This window comes from Oryza sativa, chromosome 1 (genome assembly GCF_034140825.1).
Source record: "Oryza sativa Japonica Group chromosome 1, ASM3414082v1".
NCBI lineage: Eukaryota > Viridiplantae > Streptophyta > Magnoliopsida > Poales > Poaceae > Oryza > Oryza sativa.
The window spans coordinates 1,440,474-1,458,924 of record NC_089035.1 but is presented as its reverse complement, the minus strand read 5'-3'; the positions used below and the strand labels follow the sequence as shown (position 1 = coordinate 1,458,924).

The window sequence follows — 18,451 nt, the reverse complement described above, 5'->3', positions numbered from 1 at the left end:
GATCCATCTACATGAGTCAAAAAAAAACCGTATACAAATAATTATTCTTACAATAATGACAGTCATACAATAATTATAAGATATCTTTATTCATACAAAAATCATAAAATATTACACCAAATAATTCTTAAAAACTATTTGTAAAGTTTTAAACTAATTTTAATGTGTTTTACTTCTTTTAATTTTTATTTTAGTTTGTTTTCTATTATTTAAGATTAACTTTCACTAGAGTTTTCTTTCTCAACTATTTTATAAAACCTTGTTTAGCAAATGAACTAAATTTCTATATATTCTTTCTTCCCCACACACATTTTCTCTCTCATCAACTTACAACTAAATTTTGGAGAAAAAAAAAAGTGTGCAAAACATAGGTGCAAATGTAGTATGACAAAAAAAAACATTGGAGGATGAAGTTGCAAACCTTTTAGGCACCTCCGATTTGTATGTAATCATCAAAATAAATTCAATAGAAATTTTGGCATGACCTCCCCTCTTTTTTGAAGAAATTTTGAAGCTTACTCGGGCAGCTGGAGGAGGAAGAAGACATATATATAGGGGTGAGACTTTAGTCCCGGTTGGTAGCACCAACCGGGGCTAAAGATCACCAGGATCTTTAGCCCCGGTTGGTATTACCAACCGGGACTAAAGTTACGATCTTTAGTCCCGGTTGGTAATACCAATACCAACCGAGACTAAAGATCCCGGGGGAGCCTGACATGCCCTGACAGCATTCGAACCGGGACTAAAGATGTTACCAACCGGGACTAAAGATCAAATATGCCCTTTACCCTTTTGAACCGAGACTAAAGATCATCTTTAGCCCCGGTTTTTATTGCATCCGGGACTATTGTGGAAATCGGCCGACCGACGAAAGATGGTTTCTCCACCAGTGTACTACAGGCACTTCAATCTTATCTAACATTACCAAAGACAAATATAATCTGCCTCACAAGCCTCATGCTTTGCAATTAGATGAGCCAACAAAAAAAAGAAAAGAACAGCGCGCACATCAATAAAATGTACTACCTGATCAGCATGCACATGGAGGAAAGATTAACAACAGTAGTCCAAACAAGTTACGTATCTCACTGGCAGAATGTTCAGAACAGTTTACTGGGTCAAGAATCACGCAAGCATTGCAAAACAAATCAATATACTCCATATGAACTGCAAGCTTGGTCGCAGTGGTTCTGTAAGTTAATTTGCAGATCAGCGCCCAACCACATAGATATGGAGCATACCATACCTACAGAGGATCATTGGTTCAACAGCAACATACAAACACAGATAGATCGAACCCCTCAGTCTAAAATTAGCAGGCATTCACAATGTCCATGCCATAACAATGCTTTTAATCAGTCTAGCCGACTCATCATTAGGAGTTATACCCCTGGGCTCAACGCTTCCTCTTGTTCTTCTTCCACTGATTGAGGACGTATTGGACGACCTCTTTGAGTGTTGCTTTCCGGTTCTCCTTGAAGTTCCAAAGCTCTGGTACAGGATAGCGGCCACTGGGGTTGTACTCGTTAAGTTCTAGCAGTGCTTTTGTTACCATGGCACAGATTTCTTCACCATGCTCTTCTTTAAGTTCGCAAAGTTTCCCATCATCTTCAGAAAGAATTTCCTAACACCAGACCACACACCATTAGATGGTACATTCAAATAAGTAGCCAGAGTCCCTCATGCAATGAATGGGTTAGTTTAAATGAAAGACATGAAGACTAACAGCTAGACTGAGAGTGCTCAAAGACCTCGCCACTAATTTAACCAGTAATCCACATGAATTGCACAGACCAAATGTTTTCCGAACCTTAAGTGCGATACTAATTCTTACCACATTAGGTAACACGTGGAACAAAAGAATGCATGCTGTAATTGAGATGCGCCTACCTCACTAAGTGCCCACGATTACTAGTACAAGTATGCCTACAAGTTTTGGAATTGAGGACAGGCATTTGCTTACTGTGTCTGTATCTTGTATTTTAGACTTAAAATATTAAGTTTAGACCCGTCGCAACGTGCAGACATTGTGCAAGTATATGTGAATGCAATATTGCAGTAAAACTGGGATTCCTCCATAAAATTGAATATTCAAGATAACAAACTAATCCACAGCAAGTATGTAAAAGCAATAGTAAAGGGATTCCTACCATCTCTTTACCGTCGACCATGACAACCCTAAAAGGGTGCCAGTCTGAATTTTTAATCTCATTTTCCCAGAGAGAACAAAGCTCTGCAGCACTAACATCTGCATCCTCTTCTAAGGATCTCTGTTTGTAAGCATTTGTAAATGCTTTGAAATCAATCACACCCATTCTCTTGATGCCTATATTTGTTCGACCAACTATAATATCTTGGAAGCCCTGCAGAGCATACAACATATCAAAAGGAGGGAATGATCTTGAGATCCGATGTTAAAACAACGGAACCATAGGTGTCATCATCAATAAAATGTCACATAACTAATATTGGGCATGTGGTCAAACAACACAGGCAACTTACTTCTATCAGCACCTTCCGGGCATGTTGCAGCTCATCATTGCTTTGTCTTTCCTTGATAACCAGTGCTTGATTGAGTGACTCTATTGATTCCATTTCAGCATACTTATCTTTTAGCTCCTCACTGAGTTCATGTATTTTACTCTTCGCTTCGGAGTCTTCTTTACCTGGCATATGCTTCATTACTTCCAATTTGCCCTGAAGCTGTTGTATTTCTAACTCAAGCTTCTGCTTAGCATTCAACTGCTGCTCTAACTTGAGAATCTTGTCTAGAGCAGCTTGTTTCTCCCTCTGCATTTTCCACGCAATAAGGCATTCATTCAAAATGGCTTCTGAAAACTAACTAAAGTGAATAAGATCCAAACCTTGTGTTCTTCCACAAGCTTCAGCACACTTTCATCTGCCTTTTGTTGCTCCAATGTTGCCATCTTAAGATGCTTAGTTTTAATATCGTTCTGTATTCAAACCACAACAACCTGGCATGAGTTACATGCATACTGCAAATCTACAATACAGAGGAATTAACAAGCAACACCCTAAATTTGTCGCTATTTACTAGCAATTAGCACCATTACCTCCTTACAAAGTAAAATGATACATAGATAACATCTGCATTACCCAAAATTCCTATTGCTAAATTAACATTCTGCAATGTAAAATGTGGTAAAACAATGTAGCATGACAACAACAACAAAAAAGAAATACTGGTATCTTTCTTATGGGACAAGAAAAAGATCAAGAATAGAAACAGGACATCACATACCTTTTCCTTCTCTTTCTCAAGGTTCATTCTGTCAGAGTTACTTTGGACAGCTAGCTTGTCAAGCTCCTTGGACCTTGAGTCAAGTAGTTGCATCTTGGATTCCAAATCTGAACGCAGCTTCTTATTCTCATCCATGATCCTCTGTGAATGTCTGAGCGCAAGGTCTTGCATCTTACGAATTTCTGGTTAAGAATGTTAAAGAAGAGGAACATTAAACAGCTCAAAGCTCCAGGTGTGCTAAAATTGAGGGAAATTCATATCTAATGATAGCTAACATCACACGGGGGATAAATGTAAACAGCAAAAGATGAGCACACACCTTCATTGTAAGCCTGGAGCTGCTGCTCCCTTTGCTCCATCACCCTTTCAAGTGACGCTGTGGTCTCATTGTACTGAGATTCAAGCTCCTCCACATGCCTTTTCTTGACCTCAACCTGGCTAGCCAAATTGGCAACAAGCTTGTCAGTCTTGCGTGTTCCTTCATTCTCAAGATCAGCAACAGTCTTGAGATCACCGTTCTTGCGCAGATAAACCCCAATCGGCCCCGGAGAGTTGTGATCATCGGCCCTGGCGACCCACCCAAACATCTGTGACCCCCTGTACTTGTTCCCCATCCATGCCCTCCTGCCATACCCTTGTTGCTCGAAGTGGACCTCGAACGCGAGCGCGTTCTCGAAACCGGTCCAGTCTTTGGCGAACTCCACAATGGCGTTCCCCGTGTGACCCCTGTGATTCCACAACGGGATGACCTTGTGTGGGCAGAACCGCGCGAATCCCTCCTTGAGGCGGTTCCCACTCTCCCCAACCTGCCGCCCGTTCTTCCACTCGGTAGGCACGTTCACCAGAATCCCCATCCATGGGAAGACGAACCGCTCGTCCACGCTGCCCCGTGAATGCTCCTCAGGCAACCCACGCTCCGAGCGGTCGGCGATGGCGTGGGCACGGTGGTGGTGGTGGTGGTGGCGGCTTGCATTCTCGGCGGCGGACCTGGCGTCCGGCATGGAGGCTCGGCTGGAACCCCGAATCCAGAGCAATCGGAGGGGAAAACGTTGGAAAATGAAAAAAGAAAAATCAATCCAAGCTCGGGAGAGAGAAGGATTTCGGGGCAGGTTAACTAAACCACACCAAAACCCTCAAAACCACAAGGAAGCTAGCTAGGGTTCCGCTTTCTCACCTTCGAAGTAGATCAACCCGGAGCGGTGGAGGAGGAGGAGGGTGACGACGACGATGACGACGGTGGTGGTGAGAGGAGGTCTCCGGCGAGAGGCGGCGGCGGCGGCGGGCGTGGTTGGGTGATCGACGCGGAGTTGTTTAGTGAGTGAGGCGGATGGGGGAGGGGAGGAGACACGATCAGTGCCGCGCCGTCGCGTTCGAACAACGCAAGTGGTGCAAGGAAATTTAACACGGATAGCACGGGACCCCTCTGATCCGGAAGGGGCATGTCCCTTCGTGCGACTCGTGTCCTGTCCGAATCTCAAAGCAGCTGGTCGCCAAAAAGCCCTAAGTGCCAACAGATAACAGTACTATCTGTTCTGTTCACATGATTATTGTTTTTTTAAAAAAAATAAAACAAAACTGCAGTATAGAATACTACTACCTGCGTTTCAGGTGATAAGACTTTCTAAGGCCCTTCACAGTGTACCACCGTGGCGGGCTGCTTTAACCTCTCCACATAGGCTGTGTGATGTCGTGGAGGAGAGAGGGTGTGGGCCCTCGTTCCTTCGCTAAGGCTTTCGTCCCTTAACAAGGACGCGAGGAACTCACTTGAAAAAGCTAAAACAAATGCTTCAAAAGCTGAAACAAACACATGTGCAGAGCTTGGATTCTTAAAAAAGTTGAAACAAAGCCGGGGGAGGAGGATGCCATGCCGAGCTCGGATTCTTCCACCGCCGCCAGAGCTCCATGTCCTCCGGCGCCACCCGCGCCGGGCGAGGTCCAGTCGGCACCACCCCGCGCCGGGTGAGGTCCGGTCGGTGCTGTCGAGCTCTAGGCCAGATCCGCTCCAGATCCACGCCGCCGCCGTCGGTGAGGAGGGCGGGGCGAGGACGCATCGCCGCTTCTTCGCTAAGGCCTAAGGATGCCGCCGCTGTTTGGTGTTGGGGCAGGCGGCGCGCCGGGAAAAGGGAGAGTCGGGCTGGCGGGGATGGCACGCGCCGCCGCGGGCAACGACGACGCCGCGTCGGCGACGACGACAACGACCAGTCGACCACCACCATCGCGTGTACCACTCCTGTAAAGAGAAAGGGGAAAGTGTGTGAGACTGAGAGACAGGGGAAAGTGAGAGAGAGAGAGAAAGGGAAAAGTAGGAGAGAGAATGGGTTGGGTGGTTGGTTTTGGGGATCTCGTATAGTAACCTGTATCGTGGGAGGTGTAGATTCGTTGTGTATCTATCTTACGTGACATACGAGGTAACTCAAACGAGGTGCTTGCACTGTTACTGCCCTAACATTGCCCACATTTATATAGATGTTAATAAATCTAGGCATGTGTATATGTCTAGATTTATTAGCATGTAATGCTAGAAAGTCTTATAATATAAAACGAATGTAGTACTTCTAGAATGGTAGTACACTAATACGTGCGTGTAAATGCAAATGGAATGTCTAATTGAGATGGTGACATGGCTTTGAAATGCACATGTGTATGTTCACGTGGGTAGATACACATATATAGGAGGAACCGGATCCTCTAACGTGAACTGCACACGGACGTGGTCACTGACAGGTGGGCCCACAAGCGGTGGGGCTCACATGTCAGTCACCACGTCGTCAGAACGTCAGAGGATCCCAATCCTATGTAGGAGTATGGCACAAAATTATGTTACTGAAGTGCATACATAATTCCTATGGACACGTACTAGCGCACAATCTTCATCGGCCTCATCATCTCGTTGTCTTCGTGGTCCAGAATCTGCATTTCCAACCGAACAAGCTAAGTAAATCTTTAGCTGATTAATTGATCGTTAAAAAAAGTTAACAAATAGATCATCGGAGCAGTGTAGTTGTACTTACGTGGCAGTGGTAGACGTAGCCGGGGCCGGCGGCGACGTCGAAGGGGAAGCGGCGGCTGTCCGGCGGCGACAGCGGCCGGAACCGCACCAGCAGCCTCGTCACCGTGCCCGGCCGCACCTTGAACACGTTCTTCCACCCGCGCTCCTGCTTCGGCACCACGTGCTTCCTCCCGCCGGCGAGGTGCCGCTCCAGCCCGCACGCGTCCGCGCCGCCGCCGCCGCTGCCCCGCGCCATCATGCACTCCTTGAGGTCGTCGACGTCCCGCAGCGACCTCTGCTCCAGCGCCACGAACAGCGCCAGGTGGACGTGAAGCGGGTGGTTGTCGTCGGTGAGGTTGATCACGTCCCAGAGCTCCGACGTCCCCTCCCTCGGCGTCTCCGTCACCGGGTCCATGTACGACCTCGCGTTCAGGTACAGGTGCGTCGGCTCGTCGGTGCCCTCCTTGGTGTACTCGTACATGGCGATCCGCCGCATCAGCACCGCCTCCCTCGCGTCCGGCTTGGCGTACTGCGACGGCGACGTCAGCCTCGCCGGCACGCTCGACGTGTCCGGCTCCGTCGACAACGCGTCGTCGTCGTCGTCGATCACGAACTTCATCACCGGCACGGTCTCCGCCTTGTCGCCTGGGTCGCCGGGGTACGGCGCCGGGGCGTCGGACCGCAGGACGATCGCCGTGGCGTTGCCGGACTCGACGAAGTCGACGACGACGTCGGCGATCTCGGACGGCGCGAGGAGGAACGCGCGGGTGGGCACCGGCCTGGCGAGGTAGACGGAGTCGGAGGCGACGTGAACGAAGCGGAGGCCGCCGGAGAGGGAGAGGCGGAAGAAGCGCGCGTTGCTGGCGTTGAGGATGCGGAGGCGGTAGCGGCGGCGGCGGACGCGGAGGTACGGCCACGCCTTGCCGTTGGCGACGACGACGGCGCCGAAGTACTCCGGCTGCCACTGCGGGTGCACGCTCGGGTTGTTCCCCGTGCGGTTCATGAACAGCGAGCCGTCGGCGAGGAAGTCGCGGTCGAACAGCACCAGGTTGCGGTCGAACGCCTCGCCGGAGGGGAGGTTGAGCGCCGCCTCCTCCGCCGGGGAGGCCACGCGGTACGCGCCGAGGAGGCCGGCGAGGATGTTGACGCGGGTGAGCCCCATGGCGTGGTCGTGGTACCAGAGGTTGCCGGGAGGCTGCTGGTTGGGGTACTCGTACGCCGCCGGCGACGAGAAGCGCGGCCCGGTGGCGGCGAAGCCGGCGGTGAACCAGGCGAGCGAGTGCCCGTCGGAGCCGGAGTGCTGCACGCCGCCGTGGAGGTGGACGACGGCGGGGACGCCGCTGCCAGGTGCCGCGGCGGTGAGGGTGGGGTCCCACGGGAGGAAGTGACGTGGCGGGAGGTGGTTGGTCCACGTCACGTAGGTGGGGACACCCTGCATGGCCTCGATGGTGGGGCCCGGCACCGTGGCGGTCTCCTTGCTGGTCCCGTAGGCGAAGACTCGCGTCGCCGGAAGGTCGCGGTGGAATTTCTGCCAAAAAAAAACAATGGTTCAAAAAAAACAATTTCACTTCTCTAGCACTACTATCTATTGCATTTACAAAATTACAAAATTACTTCCTCCGGGTTGATAATACTTATCGTTTTGGATAAAGGTACGGTCTTCAAAAAGTAATTTTGATACTTTTTCCGTTTCACAATGTAAGTCATTGTAGCATTTCCTACATTCATATTAATGTTAATGAATCTAGACATATATATCCTAGATTCATTAACATCAACATGAATGTGGAAAATGCTAAAATGATTTACATTGTGAAACGGAGTGATTAATTATTTTCTATTATAATATATATAGAAATATTAACAAATATATGATTTTAAGTACTTTTTAAGACTAATCTACATATGATTTTCATATTTTTAAGATGAATATTTTAGAAATTATTTGTAGTCAAAGATTTTAAAGTTTAATTTTACCCTTATCCAAAACGACTAATATTATCAACCCGGACTCCCTGAGGAGTACATTACACAGTTAACCATAAAAAAATTACATTACGCAATTATTACTAACTCCTAATCTGAAGTCAATGTATTAGTGTATTACAGCAATATACGATGTTGGCACTGTGAGACGGATATAAACGCATCATTCTGCATTGCTGCAGGAAAGTCTAAAGAGTTACCGTACAGTAGAGGTGGCCAAATGGGCCGGGCCAAACGGGCGGCCCGGGGCACGGCCGAACCTGTAGCAGGCACGGCCCGGCACGGCCTGCTACAGTAACGGGCCGTGCCGGCACGGCACGAGTAGCCGTGCCGTGCTTGGGCCGCTGGCCGAGCCCGCGGGCCGGCACGGCACGGCACGGCTACTGTAGCGGGCCGGCACGGCACGGCACGCCGGCGGCCCGTCAGGCGCGGACAGGGCGGGCGGCGGTCGAATGGGAAGGCGCCACGTGGCACTAACGGCTATTTGACCGTTCAAATTTGAAAATAACCGTTGGGAGGCTAAAAAATTCATAAAAATTTCGAAAAAATTCCAAAAAATCTCAAATTTCGCCCTATAAATAGGGCATGAACCCCAGCCATTTCTCCTCATCCCACACTCCTCATCTTGTGCTCTCAAGTGTTTTAAGTGCTCTCTTTGTTCTCAAGTGTGCATTTTTTTTGATTTTGACAAAATTTGCTCAAATTTTGTCAAAAATCAAAATTAGTTTCGTAGTTCAACAGTTTGATCGCAGAGGTTTGAAGAGCTCGCGGTTGGAAAGATGTAAGTAATATTCAAATTTGTGTATTATTTGTATTGTGTTTGTGAATTCAATAAATATTCGAAAATTTGTTTATGTCGGTTTAAATTTTCAGAATGGATCCGAACTTTCCATACCAGTCGCCGTCGTTCACCTTGGGTGATTTCGACCCCAACTACATGTCGGGGTTTGACGGTACCTCCGGATCGGCTCCAACTCCACCATCTGTGGAGGAGGTACCGGTTCATACGGCTGTCGTTGAGGAGGTACCGGTTCAGGCGGAGACAGCTTCGGAAGGATTTTCCGGAACCGCGAGCGGAAGTGTTTCGACACACACCGGCTCGAAGAGATCGAGAACCTCCGGTGTGTGGCAAAGCTTCGACGAGATAAAGGAAACATGCCCCGACGGAAGGGAGGTATCGAAAGCCCGTTGTAGAATATGTAGGCAAATTTTATCTGCTCGTTCTTCTGGTGGTACAGGTCACCTCAAGCGCCATGCGGAGTCGTGTGCCAAGAAGCAAGGAATACAACTCCGGCAGCAGCAACTTATGGTAAACCCAGACGGTACGGTACGCAGTTGGGAGTACGATCCCATGGTTGCTCGGGAATCTCTTGTCCGGTTAATCGCCAGGCAAGATTTACCCCTGAACTTTGGGGAGTCCCCTGCTTTTGAACATTACATTCAGCAATCTCATAACCCTAGGTTTAAAGCTGTGAGTAGGCAAACATCAACTAGAGATTTAGAGAATGTTTATCACAAGGAAGCAACTGCACTTAAGGAACTGTTTAGTACATGTACTTTCTCTGTTAGTGTTACTTCAGATATATGGAGTAGTAGAGCTAGAGAGGATTATCTTAGCGTAGTTGTTCATTTTGTTGATGATGATTGGCAATTACAAAAGAGAGTTTTAGGGCTTAGGTTAATAGATGTCTCACATACAGGAGAAAACATAGCTGAAAGAATTAGGGAAGTAATTAATGAATTTAATCTTGCTGATAAAATATTTGCTGTCACCCTAGATAATGCATCTGCTAATTCTAGGGCTATTGAAATATTGCAACCTTTATTTTGTGTGTATGCTCAATCTTTTCTACTCCATCAGCGTTGTGCATGTCATATAATTAATTTGATTGTTAAGACTGGCATGAAGAGGGTAGGTGACCACATCGATGCTGTTCGTCAAGCAATCGCGTGGTTAACTGCTTCTAACCCGCGGATTGCTGCATGGAAGAGGTTTTTGCAATGCGGCCGGTGTGAAAGCTCGTAAGTTTGCCACCGATGCAGAGCATCGGTGGAATGCAACGTATTTAATGTTAAAAGTTGTTTTACCTTATAGTAGTTTACTTTCTGATTTTGTTCAGTCACGTGGTGGCCCAAGAAACAGTGACGGGTCTTCAGTACTGAACGAGCATGTTTGGGCAATTGTCCAAAAATTTTACCAATTTCTAGAAACTTTTTATGATTGTACTCTAACTTTGTCACAAGTTTATTATCCAACTGCTAATATAATTTTGCACAACCTTCTTGAAATTGCTACTTTATTTAAAGAATACGAAAATGATGACGTTCTAACTGAACCTGTCTTTCACATGAAACAAAAATATTTGAAATATTGGAAAAATATACCTATGTTGTATGCTCTTGCTTTTGTTTTAGATCCTAGGTGTAAATTAAGGGGATTGTCTGCTATTTTATCACTTGTTGGAGATACTATAGGTGTAGATTATAGTTCTTTTTATACTGAGGTTAGACGTAAATTATATGAGGTTTTTGGAAGATATGAAGTAAAGTTTCAGGAAGTTCGCCAGCAGAGACCCCCTCCTATCCCCACTATAGGTAAGAAGAAGATACAGTGGGGTAGGATTTGGGGTGGATCGTCTTCAAGTTCAATCCAAGGTGGTGGCAGTTCGTCGGCTACAAGTGGAGACGCCTCTTCGCATGTTGTGGCCGAAGAGTTGTCCGGTTATTTGGACAGCGACGCCATCCACCACGAAGCACAAGATTTCAACGTCCTCGGGTGGTGGAATGACCACAAGATAACATATCCTGTGCTTTCAAAACTAGCACGGGATGTGTCGACGGTGCCCGTGTCGACGGTGTCCTCCGAATCGGCCTTCAGTCTATGCGGCCGAATCATCGAAGACCGGAGGACGACTCTGCGCAGCGACCACGTCGAAATGCTACTAAGCGTTAAAGACTGGGAGCTTGCTCGACAACATGCCCAATACACTGCGGACAACCAAGAATTGGCTGCTCAGTTCGAGCAACTCTACCTGGATCCAGACCAACCCCAGTAGAATTTTGTTAGAAGTAGTTCTGACCTTTGAGCTGTACTCTTTTCTTTGTCATGGTTTTCTCATTTTCCCCTATGAGTTTTTACATGACAAAGTTTTTAACGAGGCAGCATGTATCATTGTATCCTGTAATGATATAAACATCAATAAAGGTCATTACTATTTTTAACAAATTCTTTTGCAATATTTTCGCAAGTGTGGATTTATCTTTAAATTATTTCAAAATAATGAATCACAATCTATATTTTTAAATTTTTCAACACAACAAAAAAAATACCATTTTTTCTTTTTTTTAACATTAGCAAATCATTACTTTTTTAAAAAACTTTTATTTCCATTTTTTAAATACCATTTTTTCATTTTTTAACATTAGTAAATCATTACTTTTTTTTAAACATTTTATTTCCATTTTTAATTTTTTTTCCTTATACATTTCCTTTGCTTTTTTTTAAAAAAAAACACTGTGCACTGCAGGCTGGCGGGCTGGCGGCCTGCCTTCACGGGCCGCCGTGCCCCGAACGGCCCGTGGGCCGCAGGTGTGCCGTGCCGGCACGGGCACGGCCCGGCCATCCACGGGCCGTGCTTGGGCCGGCGGCTCGGCACGTGGGCCGGCACGGCACGGCCCGTTTCATCAGCCGTGCCTAACGGGCCGTGCCGAAACGGGCCGTGCCGGAACCGTGCCCGTGCCGGGCCGGGCCGCGCCGCCCGTTTGGACACCTATACCGTACAGCATTTGCTTGGAGATTCAGAGAAAGCAGAAAAGGGGATTACAAAACTCTGAACTACCTTTTGCTGTGCTCAAGATATCAAGTTAGCTTCTAATTGAAGGTTAGTGCATTGCGATTTGGCCATTAGGATGCTGACATTGTGAAGAAGTGAAACAGGCACAAACTCATCATGCTGCTAGAAAGTCTTCCTAAAGTTTAACGTGAATGAGAATTCAGAGAAAGTAGAAAGGATTCCATCGAAGAACTCTGAACAATGGTCTGCCATTTTCATCTCTGACGATAAGGTGGGGGCCATGAGCGACACAGACAGGGGCTGACCTGTGTCACGACTTCCAACGTGAGTGAGCGGTCAGTCGTGGCCCGTGAATGCGATCCATTTCATCACAAGAGTTGTGTGTTTTTTCAGATAAAGTTAAGAATTGTGTGTGTAAAAGAAAGACAGAAAGTTCTGAAAAGCTAGATGCTGAAGAAATTCTAGGAAGTCCTGATGTTCTAGTGTAGAAAAGGAGGGTCCCTCTGAAGATTGAAATGTTTAATTGTAGCATGATTGTAGAATAGAATCAGCATCATCTTATCCTGATTTAAAAGAATGGAGTGAAATTTAGCTCAGTTTAGTACAGGATTTCCACATCGGATTTAACAGTAACAGAGGTCCCCCTCCACTTTGCAAAGACACTGCATGACAGCACAGAGTAGGCCTACTTTTCTTGTGCAAACATCTGTCACTAATCAGATCAAATTTGGGGGAACTAAAAAGGAAATGCGATATTTTTGTACTTGTTATGGTAGGCTATTAGCAGCTGCATCTTTGAAATACGGATTGTTTGTTGATGCAAAAAATTTTCTTCGGACCTTTATTGCCCTCTGAGTGTAACCGTTCAAGCAAAATAGACCACTACTGTACTAAAGATGACTTCGTGATGAAATTTTAGGCAGTAACAGTGCTAAAAGAAATATCAGCTGCTTGTGTTGCTTTCATAATCCGAGGCTGATCTTACTTTTATGCATGAGGACTTATGAGTGAATAAGATTTGCAGAGTTCTTGTGAACCGCAGTTAGTGGTACGTGACCCTGTGATTTGTGGATTGGCCAGGTCCTAAAATACTTGCGTTTCTTGTGACTTGTGAGCCCCTTTCTTTAAAAGAAAAATCATTTGATTAGGTCTGGATATCTTGTTTTTGAGAGACGTTATACAGTACAACTACTGCTGAAAGATATAGTGCAATATCCTTAAAAAAATTGTTTCTGAAGAAATACACGTAGCTTTCAAACATTTTCGAGCTGTCTAGACAATAGAATGTCCATTTGTCCTAAAAGTGCTCGAAGCCTAGAATTTTAGCAATGACCATACTGTAGTATAGGCATAGCTACTCCAGTTTGCTAGTACTAGTAGGATCGAGAGTGCCCGAAGTGCATGACGAGCTTCTGCTCAGTTGGCACTTGGCAGCAGTTACTGTCTGTACTTAAACTTTCAGGCACTAAGCTACCTGCAGTAGATCTTCAGGTTTTGCCTACTTTTTCATGAACTGTTTCCAGTTTTCAGCTAACGTTTTCATTTCTGAGAATTTTCACTACTACTGAGGGTGTATTTAGTTCACGCTAAAATTGAAAGTTTGGTTGAAATTGAAACGATGTGATAAAAAAATTAGAAATTTGTGTGTGTAGAAAAGTTTTGATGCGACGGAAAAGTTAGAAGTTTGAAGAAAAAGTTTGGAAATAAACAAGGGCTGAGCTATGAATAAAATGAACAACCGTATCGTACCAAACTCAGGTTGCCATCACGATATGCGTCACATAATAATCAAAACAAATTAAAGAGAGAAGACAAGAAAATCCAAGTGCCAGGAACTGTATCATTTCTGCAATTCTGTTCACGTACTTACCCACATGGTCTCGTACATGCCGATGGTGAGGTTGCCGGCGACGAGCTTGCCGCCCTCCGCCACGCCGTAGCCGCGCATCCTCGGCATGTCCGGCAGCTCGTCGACGAACATCTCCAGCTTGCCCGGGTCCAGCAGCCGGCCGCCGCCGCCGCCGTCGTCACCACGGCCGAGCACCGCCGCCCGCAACACCAACACTGCCACAAGCAAGCACACTCCAAGAAACCTTCTCTTCTCCATTGCAGCAAGCTAGATAGTACTCCTAGATTGGTTTCTTTGGATTTCAGTGAAGAGAGATCAATGGGACAAGCTGGACCTTTCAGCCAATGTGTTTTTGACTCCTAATTTTGGTTCTGGTTTAGGTTCTTTCTTGCTTCCATTGAGTGAAAAAAAAAATCTATCAAGATGATGTGAGGAGAGAATGGAAAGAGATGGCCAGGAATTTGTTCATATATAGTGGCATAGTGGGCATCGAATTTAACTTTGCTGGGAGAAAGATGTGGCCTGTTGATATCCTCTTAATTGTCTGGTTATTCCGAAGCATGGAAATGCTAGTTTGGATTTATGCCGCTTGGATTCTTTTGTGTCTATTGGATTCCTCTTTTTTTTCTGTGGCCATCATTCACAGTTGCACAACCTTTTCTTTTTTTTTTTGTTATACGTATTTCTTTTTTCTGTTTTGCTCAGTGCAATTTTGAAGTTAAAATAAATGCTGGGCTCTGTTTAGTGCATATAATTCTGGGATGTGAGAGGTTCCATGAAAAAGACTGAAAGTTGGAGAGAATAACTTTCATTATTTGGCATTTAGCAGAGTCAAGAATACATGAAGAACAGAGTGAAAAAGGAAGGACAACTATGACAAATTTAGGAGACATAGTTTTTTGCTTTCTGTCTCCTAAAACAAATGCTTACTTTACCTACAAAGTACAAACACATGGCCTACAGCTTATTAAGTTATTGTGATACAACATCTTAAACAATTTCTAAAATAAATTATAATCTCATTGCTTTTCTCTGTTCAGGGATCCCATTTACACTTGGTACTGGATTGCTTCTTGTACTCTGATCATCATTTCCTTAAAAATGTCTTCATTTGATCAGCTTTAGCGGGCGAATCATGGCGTTGTCCTCATGATCCAGAATCTGCAACCAATCAAACAGTAAAAACAAACGTGTTAGTGTCAACATGTAAATTTGTAAATATAACTGTAGTTACTTCCTCTTGTTACTATTCGCTTTTTTTTTTAACTTCGACTGCTGGTCTTTTATGCAAAAGTTTTATGTGTGGTTAAAAGACATAATAAAACTTCAAACGTTTAAATGGTCAAAATTGAAACAGTAATGGCCAATTGTGACAAGTAAACGATGAGGCAGTTACTCCCTCCGTCCTAAATCACAGGGCGCTTTGTTTTTAAGGAAAACCAAACTTAATAACTTTTTTTTACTAATAATCATACTAATCATATATATGTTAAATATCATGCATGTTATATCACTGGATTCATATTTTAAAATACTTTTATGTAATACTAATTTTTTATATTTGTTGGAAACGTAACATAAGATAAATTAATAGTTAAAGTATATCATTGAAGACCATGTAAAAAAAATATAGACCTTATAATTTGGGATGGAGGGAATAGTAATTAAGACATTATTAAGTGGCAGAGAAAGTTAATTAAGTGTCGATGCTTACGTGGCAGTGATAGACGTAGCCGGGCTCGGCCGTGGCGTCGAACGGGTACGGCTTGCCGCTGTCGACCATGAAGAACTTGACGACGATCGTCGTCATGTACCCCGGCGCGATCTTGACCACGTTCTTCCACCCCTTCTCGTGCTCCGGCACCGCCACCTCCTCGCCGACGGCGTGCCGGCTCACGTTGCACCTCACCGCGTCGTTGAGCTTCGCCATGCAGCCCTTGAACGCGTCCTCGTCGACGAGCCCGCGGACGCGCGTCGCCTGGAACGTCGCGAGGTGGAGGTGGAGCGGGTGGTTGTCCGGCGTCAGGTTGATCACCTCCCACACCTCCGTCGTCCCCGGCCGCGGCGTCTCCGTCGCCGGGTCCTCCAGCCTCTTCCCGTTGATGTACAGGTGTGTCGGGTTGCCGGTGGCGGCGTCCTCGTACTCGTACATCACGATGTACCGCCTCTGCACTGCCTCTTCCTCGGCGACAGCGACGTAGTCGAGCAGCTTCGCCGGCACCCTGGAGGTGTCCTTCGCCTTCGCCGGCGAGATCACGAACTTCATCACCTTGCCGTTGAGGTCGTTGGGCGCTTGGCCGTCGGGGTACGGGTACGGCGCCGTGTTGACCAGCTCCGCCTCGGAGCTGGTGGACTGGGAGAAGTCGACGACGACGTCGAACGTCTCGGCGACGGAGACGAGGAGGCTCGCCGCGGTGACCGGCTTGGAGAGGTAGTTGGTGTCGGAGCCGACGACGGTGAAGGGGAGGCCGTTGGTGAGGGAGAGGTTGAAGTAGCGCGCGTTGCTGGTGTTGATGATGCGGAAGCGGTAGCGGCGGCGGGCGACGGCGAGGAACGGCCATGCCTTGCCGTTGACGGTGATGGCCTCGCCGAAGTACTCCGGCTGCCACTGCGGGTGGATGTTGGGGATGATGCCGGTGTAGTTCATATAGATGGAGCCGTCGGCGTAGAAGCTCCGGTCGGCGAGCATGAGGACGCGGTCGAACTCATCGCCGCAGGGGAGGCCGAGCGGCGCCTCCACCGCCGGGTTGCGGATGACGTAGGCGCCGAGGAGTCCGGCGAGGAGGTTGGCGCGGGTGAGGCCGAGGGCGTGGTCGTGGTACCAGAGCACGCCGGGGGACTGCGCGTTGGGGTAGGTGTACGTCGGCGTCGACCACGCCGGGCCGGTCTCGCCGAAGCCGGCGGTGAACCAGGCGAAGGCGCTGCCATCGGACTGCGGCGGGTGGGCGCCGCCGTGGAGGTGGACGACGGTGGGGACGCCGCCGCGGCGCGGGATGGCGGTGGGCACGGTGGGGTCCCACGGGAGGATGTGGCGCGCGGGGAGGTAGTTCTGCCACGTCACTGACAGTGGGACCCCCTGCGCTGCCTCGATGGTGGGCCCCGGGAACGTGGCCGTCGCCGCCGACGTCCCGAACACGAACACGGTGCTCGCCGGCAGGTCGCGGTGGAATTTCTATTTGAAAAAAGGTTTGGAAAAATTCAAAAACTCCTAAACTTCACATGAAATTTAAATTTTAACAAATTTTATCAAAAGCAGCTAAATTTTGTCCGAAATTTTGCGTACCCATTTCTTCTGGTACATGCCGATGGTGAGACGAATGGGAGAGGGGTGACCGTGTCTCATGGAGAAGCCGTAGATCTTGGGCATCTGAGGGAGCTCGTCGACGTACATTTCCAGCGAGCCGGCCACCTTCTGAAGTGTGTCCTCCGTCACCGGCGGCGGCGCCGACGGCGGCCGGGTCCCGGCGGCGACGCCGACGAGGACCAAGAGGAGGACGGCTAGCTCCACTTTGGCGCGCATTTTTGCAGGTTGCTACACCTTAATTCTTGCTGCTTTTCCCTCTGCATTATGCATAGCTTCTTCATAAGTAGTAGTACAAAAAATCCATATCTTTTTTGTTGAAAAAACAAGGATATATATGTAGTGTGCTTGAGCCATCAAGTGGTGAACTAGTGCTGTGTGTGTCAAAGACTCTCAAGAGACAGGAAATAATGTGCCTCCAAATGTACACCGATCATCCTTTGCACTTTTTTGTGATGAGCACTATATATGCATGTTATGTTAAGTAGATGGTACACCATGCATGTATGTATATATGATTATATATGTGGAGCTTCCACTAGCTAGATAATTAACTGTGTCATGCATCTGCATGTATGTAAGAAAAATTAGATGTTGGCACTAACGTTAGTTGGTACGATTTGATAAACTAAACCACGCGTGGTGACTTAGTTAATCATGACACAATCCAAATGGATATGTAGTATAGATGATTAATGATCACTTAATCAAGTATAGATGTGCTTCTATCTCGCCATATATATGAATATGAGTATGCAAACAGCTAGACAAGCCAAACGCACTATCTATCACGTCCAACAAATATTAGTAGTGGCTACCATGCTTTGGGATATGATTAATGATTGGTCCGGACAATTGTCAATGCGTGATCACGACCTGAAATATATATATACTCCATATCAAGTTATGTACGACTCGTACACATTGATCAGTACTCATGTAGTAATTGATACCACCACTACAGCAACGAATTGTAAGCAAATTTGTCATGATTCAAACTAATCACCCTATATATCTCGATGGAAGAAAATTTCGATCATATACAAAATGCATATGTAAATAGCACACACACGCATGTATCAAATGAAGAGAAAAAGATGAAAATTAAGGAAAACTAAAGCAATATATATGGGAATAGCTAGAATGTAACGAACCAATAATGATTGAATTAAGCTATGAAATGCTTTTGTTGGGGGAGAGGTTGGAGGAGGAGGAGGCTGGAGGCAACACTACTATACCAATTCAAGTTTGGTTGGTAGGTATGGATCTT

At 46.7% G+C, this 18,451-nt stretch overlaps 3 protein-coding genes across 4 annotated transcripts; all 3 read right to left on the bottom strand.

Annotated features, from left to right (window-relative positions):
• Positions 1–1,136: 1,136 nt before the first annotated feature.
• On the bottom strand, positions 1,137–4,634 carry LOC4325982 (protein INVOLVED IN DE NOVO 2). The gene is made up of 7 exons (XM_015766543.3): positions 4,437–4,634; positions 3,582–4,273; positions 3,263–3,444; positions 2,865–2,954; positions 2,503–2,790; positions 2,151–2,363; positions 1,137–1,624 (listed from the first exon to the last, which is right to left on the bottom strand). The coding sequence occupies exons 2-7, from the start codon at positions 4,261–4,263 to the stop codon at positions 1,397–1,399; spliced, it is 1,683 nt and encodes a 560-aa protein (XP_015622029.1). The 5' UTR covers positions 4,264–4,273; positions 4,437–4,634; the 3' UTR covers positions 1,137–1,396.
• A 133-nt stretch (positions 4,635–4,767) lies between these two features.
• Positions 4,768–14,461, bottom strand: LPR2 (multicopper oxidase LPR1 homolog 2-like). 2 transcript variants are annotated; one of them, XM_015766542.3, is made up of 4 exons: positions 13,902–14,461; positions 6,274–7,779; positions 6,120–6,172; positions 4,768–5,492 (listed from the first exon to the last, which is right to left on the bottom strand). In XM_015766542.3, coding segments are annotated over exons 1-4 (1,797 nt in total). In that variant the 5' UTR covers positions 14,139–14,461; the 3' UTR covers positions 4,768–5,491. The 2 variants fall into 2 exon arrangements, with proteins under 2 accessions (XP_015622028.1, NP_001388486.1); NM_001401557.1 differs by lacking the exon at positions 4,768–5,492 and having other exon boundaries at positions 5,885–6,172; positions 13,902–14,321.
• A 211-nt stretch (positions 14,462–14,672) lies between these two features.
• Positions 14,673–18,451, bottom strand: LPR1 (multicopper oxidase LPR1 homolog 1-like). Its single transcript, NM_001401541.1, has 4 exons — positions 18,336–18,451; positions 17,164–17,441; positions 15,595–17,052; positions 14,673–15,041 (listed from the first exon to the last, which is right to left on the bottom strand). Exons 2-4 carry the CDS (start codon positions 17,398–17,400, stop codon positions 14,988–14,990), a joined length of 1,749 nt encoding a protein of 582 aa, NP_001388470.1. The 5' UTR covers positions 17,401–17,441; positions 18,336–18,451; the 3' UTR covers positions 14,673–14,987.

Excerpts from the sequence above, each read along its gene's own strand:
- LOC4325982 (XM_015766543.3), bottom strand. The coding sequence starts at position 4,263 with ATGCCGGACGCCAGGTCCGCCGCCGAGAATGCAAGCCGCCACCACCAC. Across the intron at positions 2,955-3,262 it reads TTGAGAAAGAGAAGGAAAAG|AACGATATTAAAACTAAGCA; the intron begins GTATGTGATGTC and ends GTTTGAATACAG. Across the intron at positions 2,791-2,864 it reads AGCTTGTGGAAGAACACAAG|AGGGAGAAACAAGCTGCTCT; the intron begins GTTTGGATCTTA and ends TGGAAAATGCAG.
- LPR2 (XM_015766542.3), bottom strand. The coding sequence starts at position 14,138 with ATGGAGAAGAGAAGGTTTCTTGGAGTGTGCTTGCTTGTGGCAGTGTTG. Across the intron at positions 7,780-13,901 it reads GCATGTACGAGACCATGTGG|AAATTCCACCGCGACCTTCC; the intron begins GTAAGTACGTGA and ends TTTTTTTGGCAG. Across the intron at positions 6,173-6,273 it reads GCTACGTCTACCACTGCCAC|ATTCTGGACCACGAAGACAA; the intron begins GTAAGTACAACT and ends TTGGAAATGCAG.
- LPR1 (NM_001401541.1), bottom strand. The coding sequence starts at position 17,400 with ATGCGCGCCAAAGTGGAGCTAGCCGTCCTCCTCTTGGTCCTCGTCGGC. Across the intron at positions 17,053-17,163 it reads GCATGTACCAGAAGAAATGG|AAATTCCACCGCGACCTGCC; the intron begins GTACGCAAAATT and ends TTTTTCAAATAG. Across the intron at positions 15,042-15,594 it reads GCTACGTCTATCACTGCCAC|ATTCTGGATCATGAGGACAA; the intron begins GTAAGCATCGAC and ends GATTGGTTGCAG.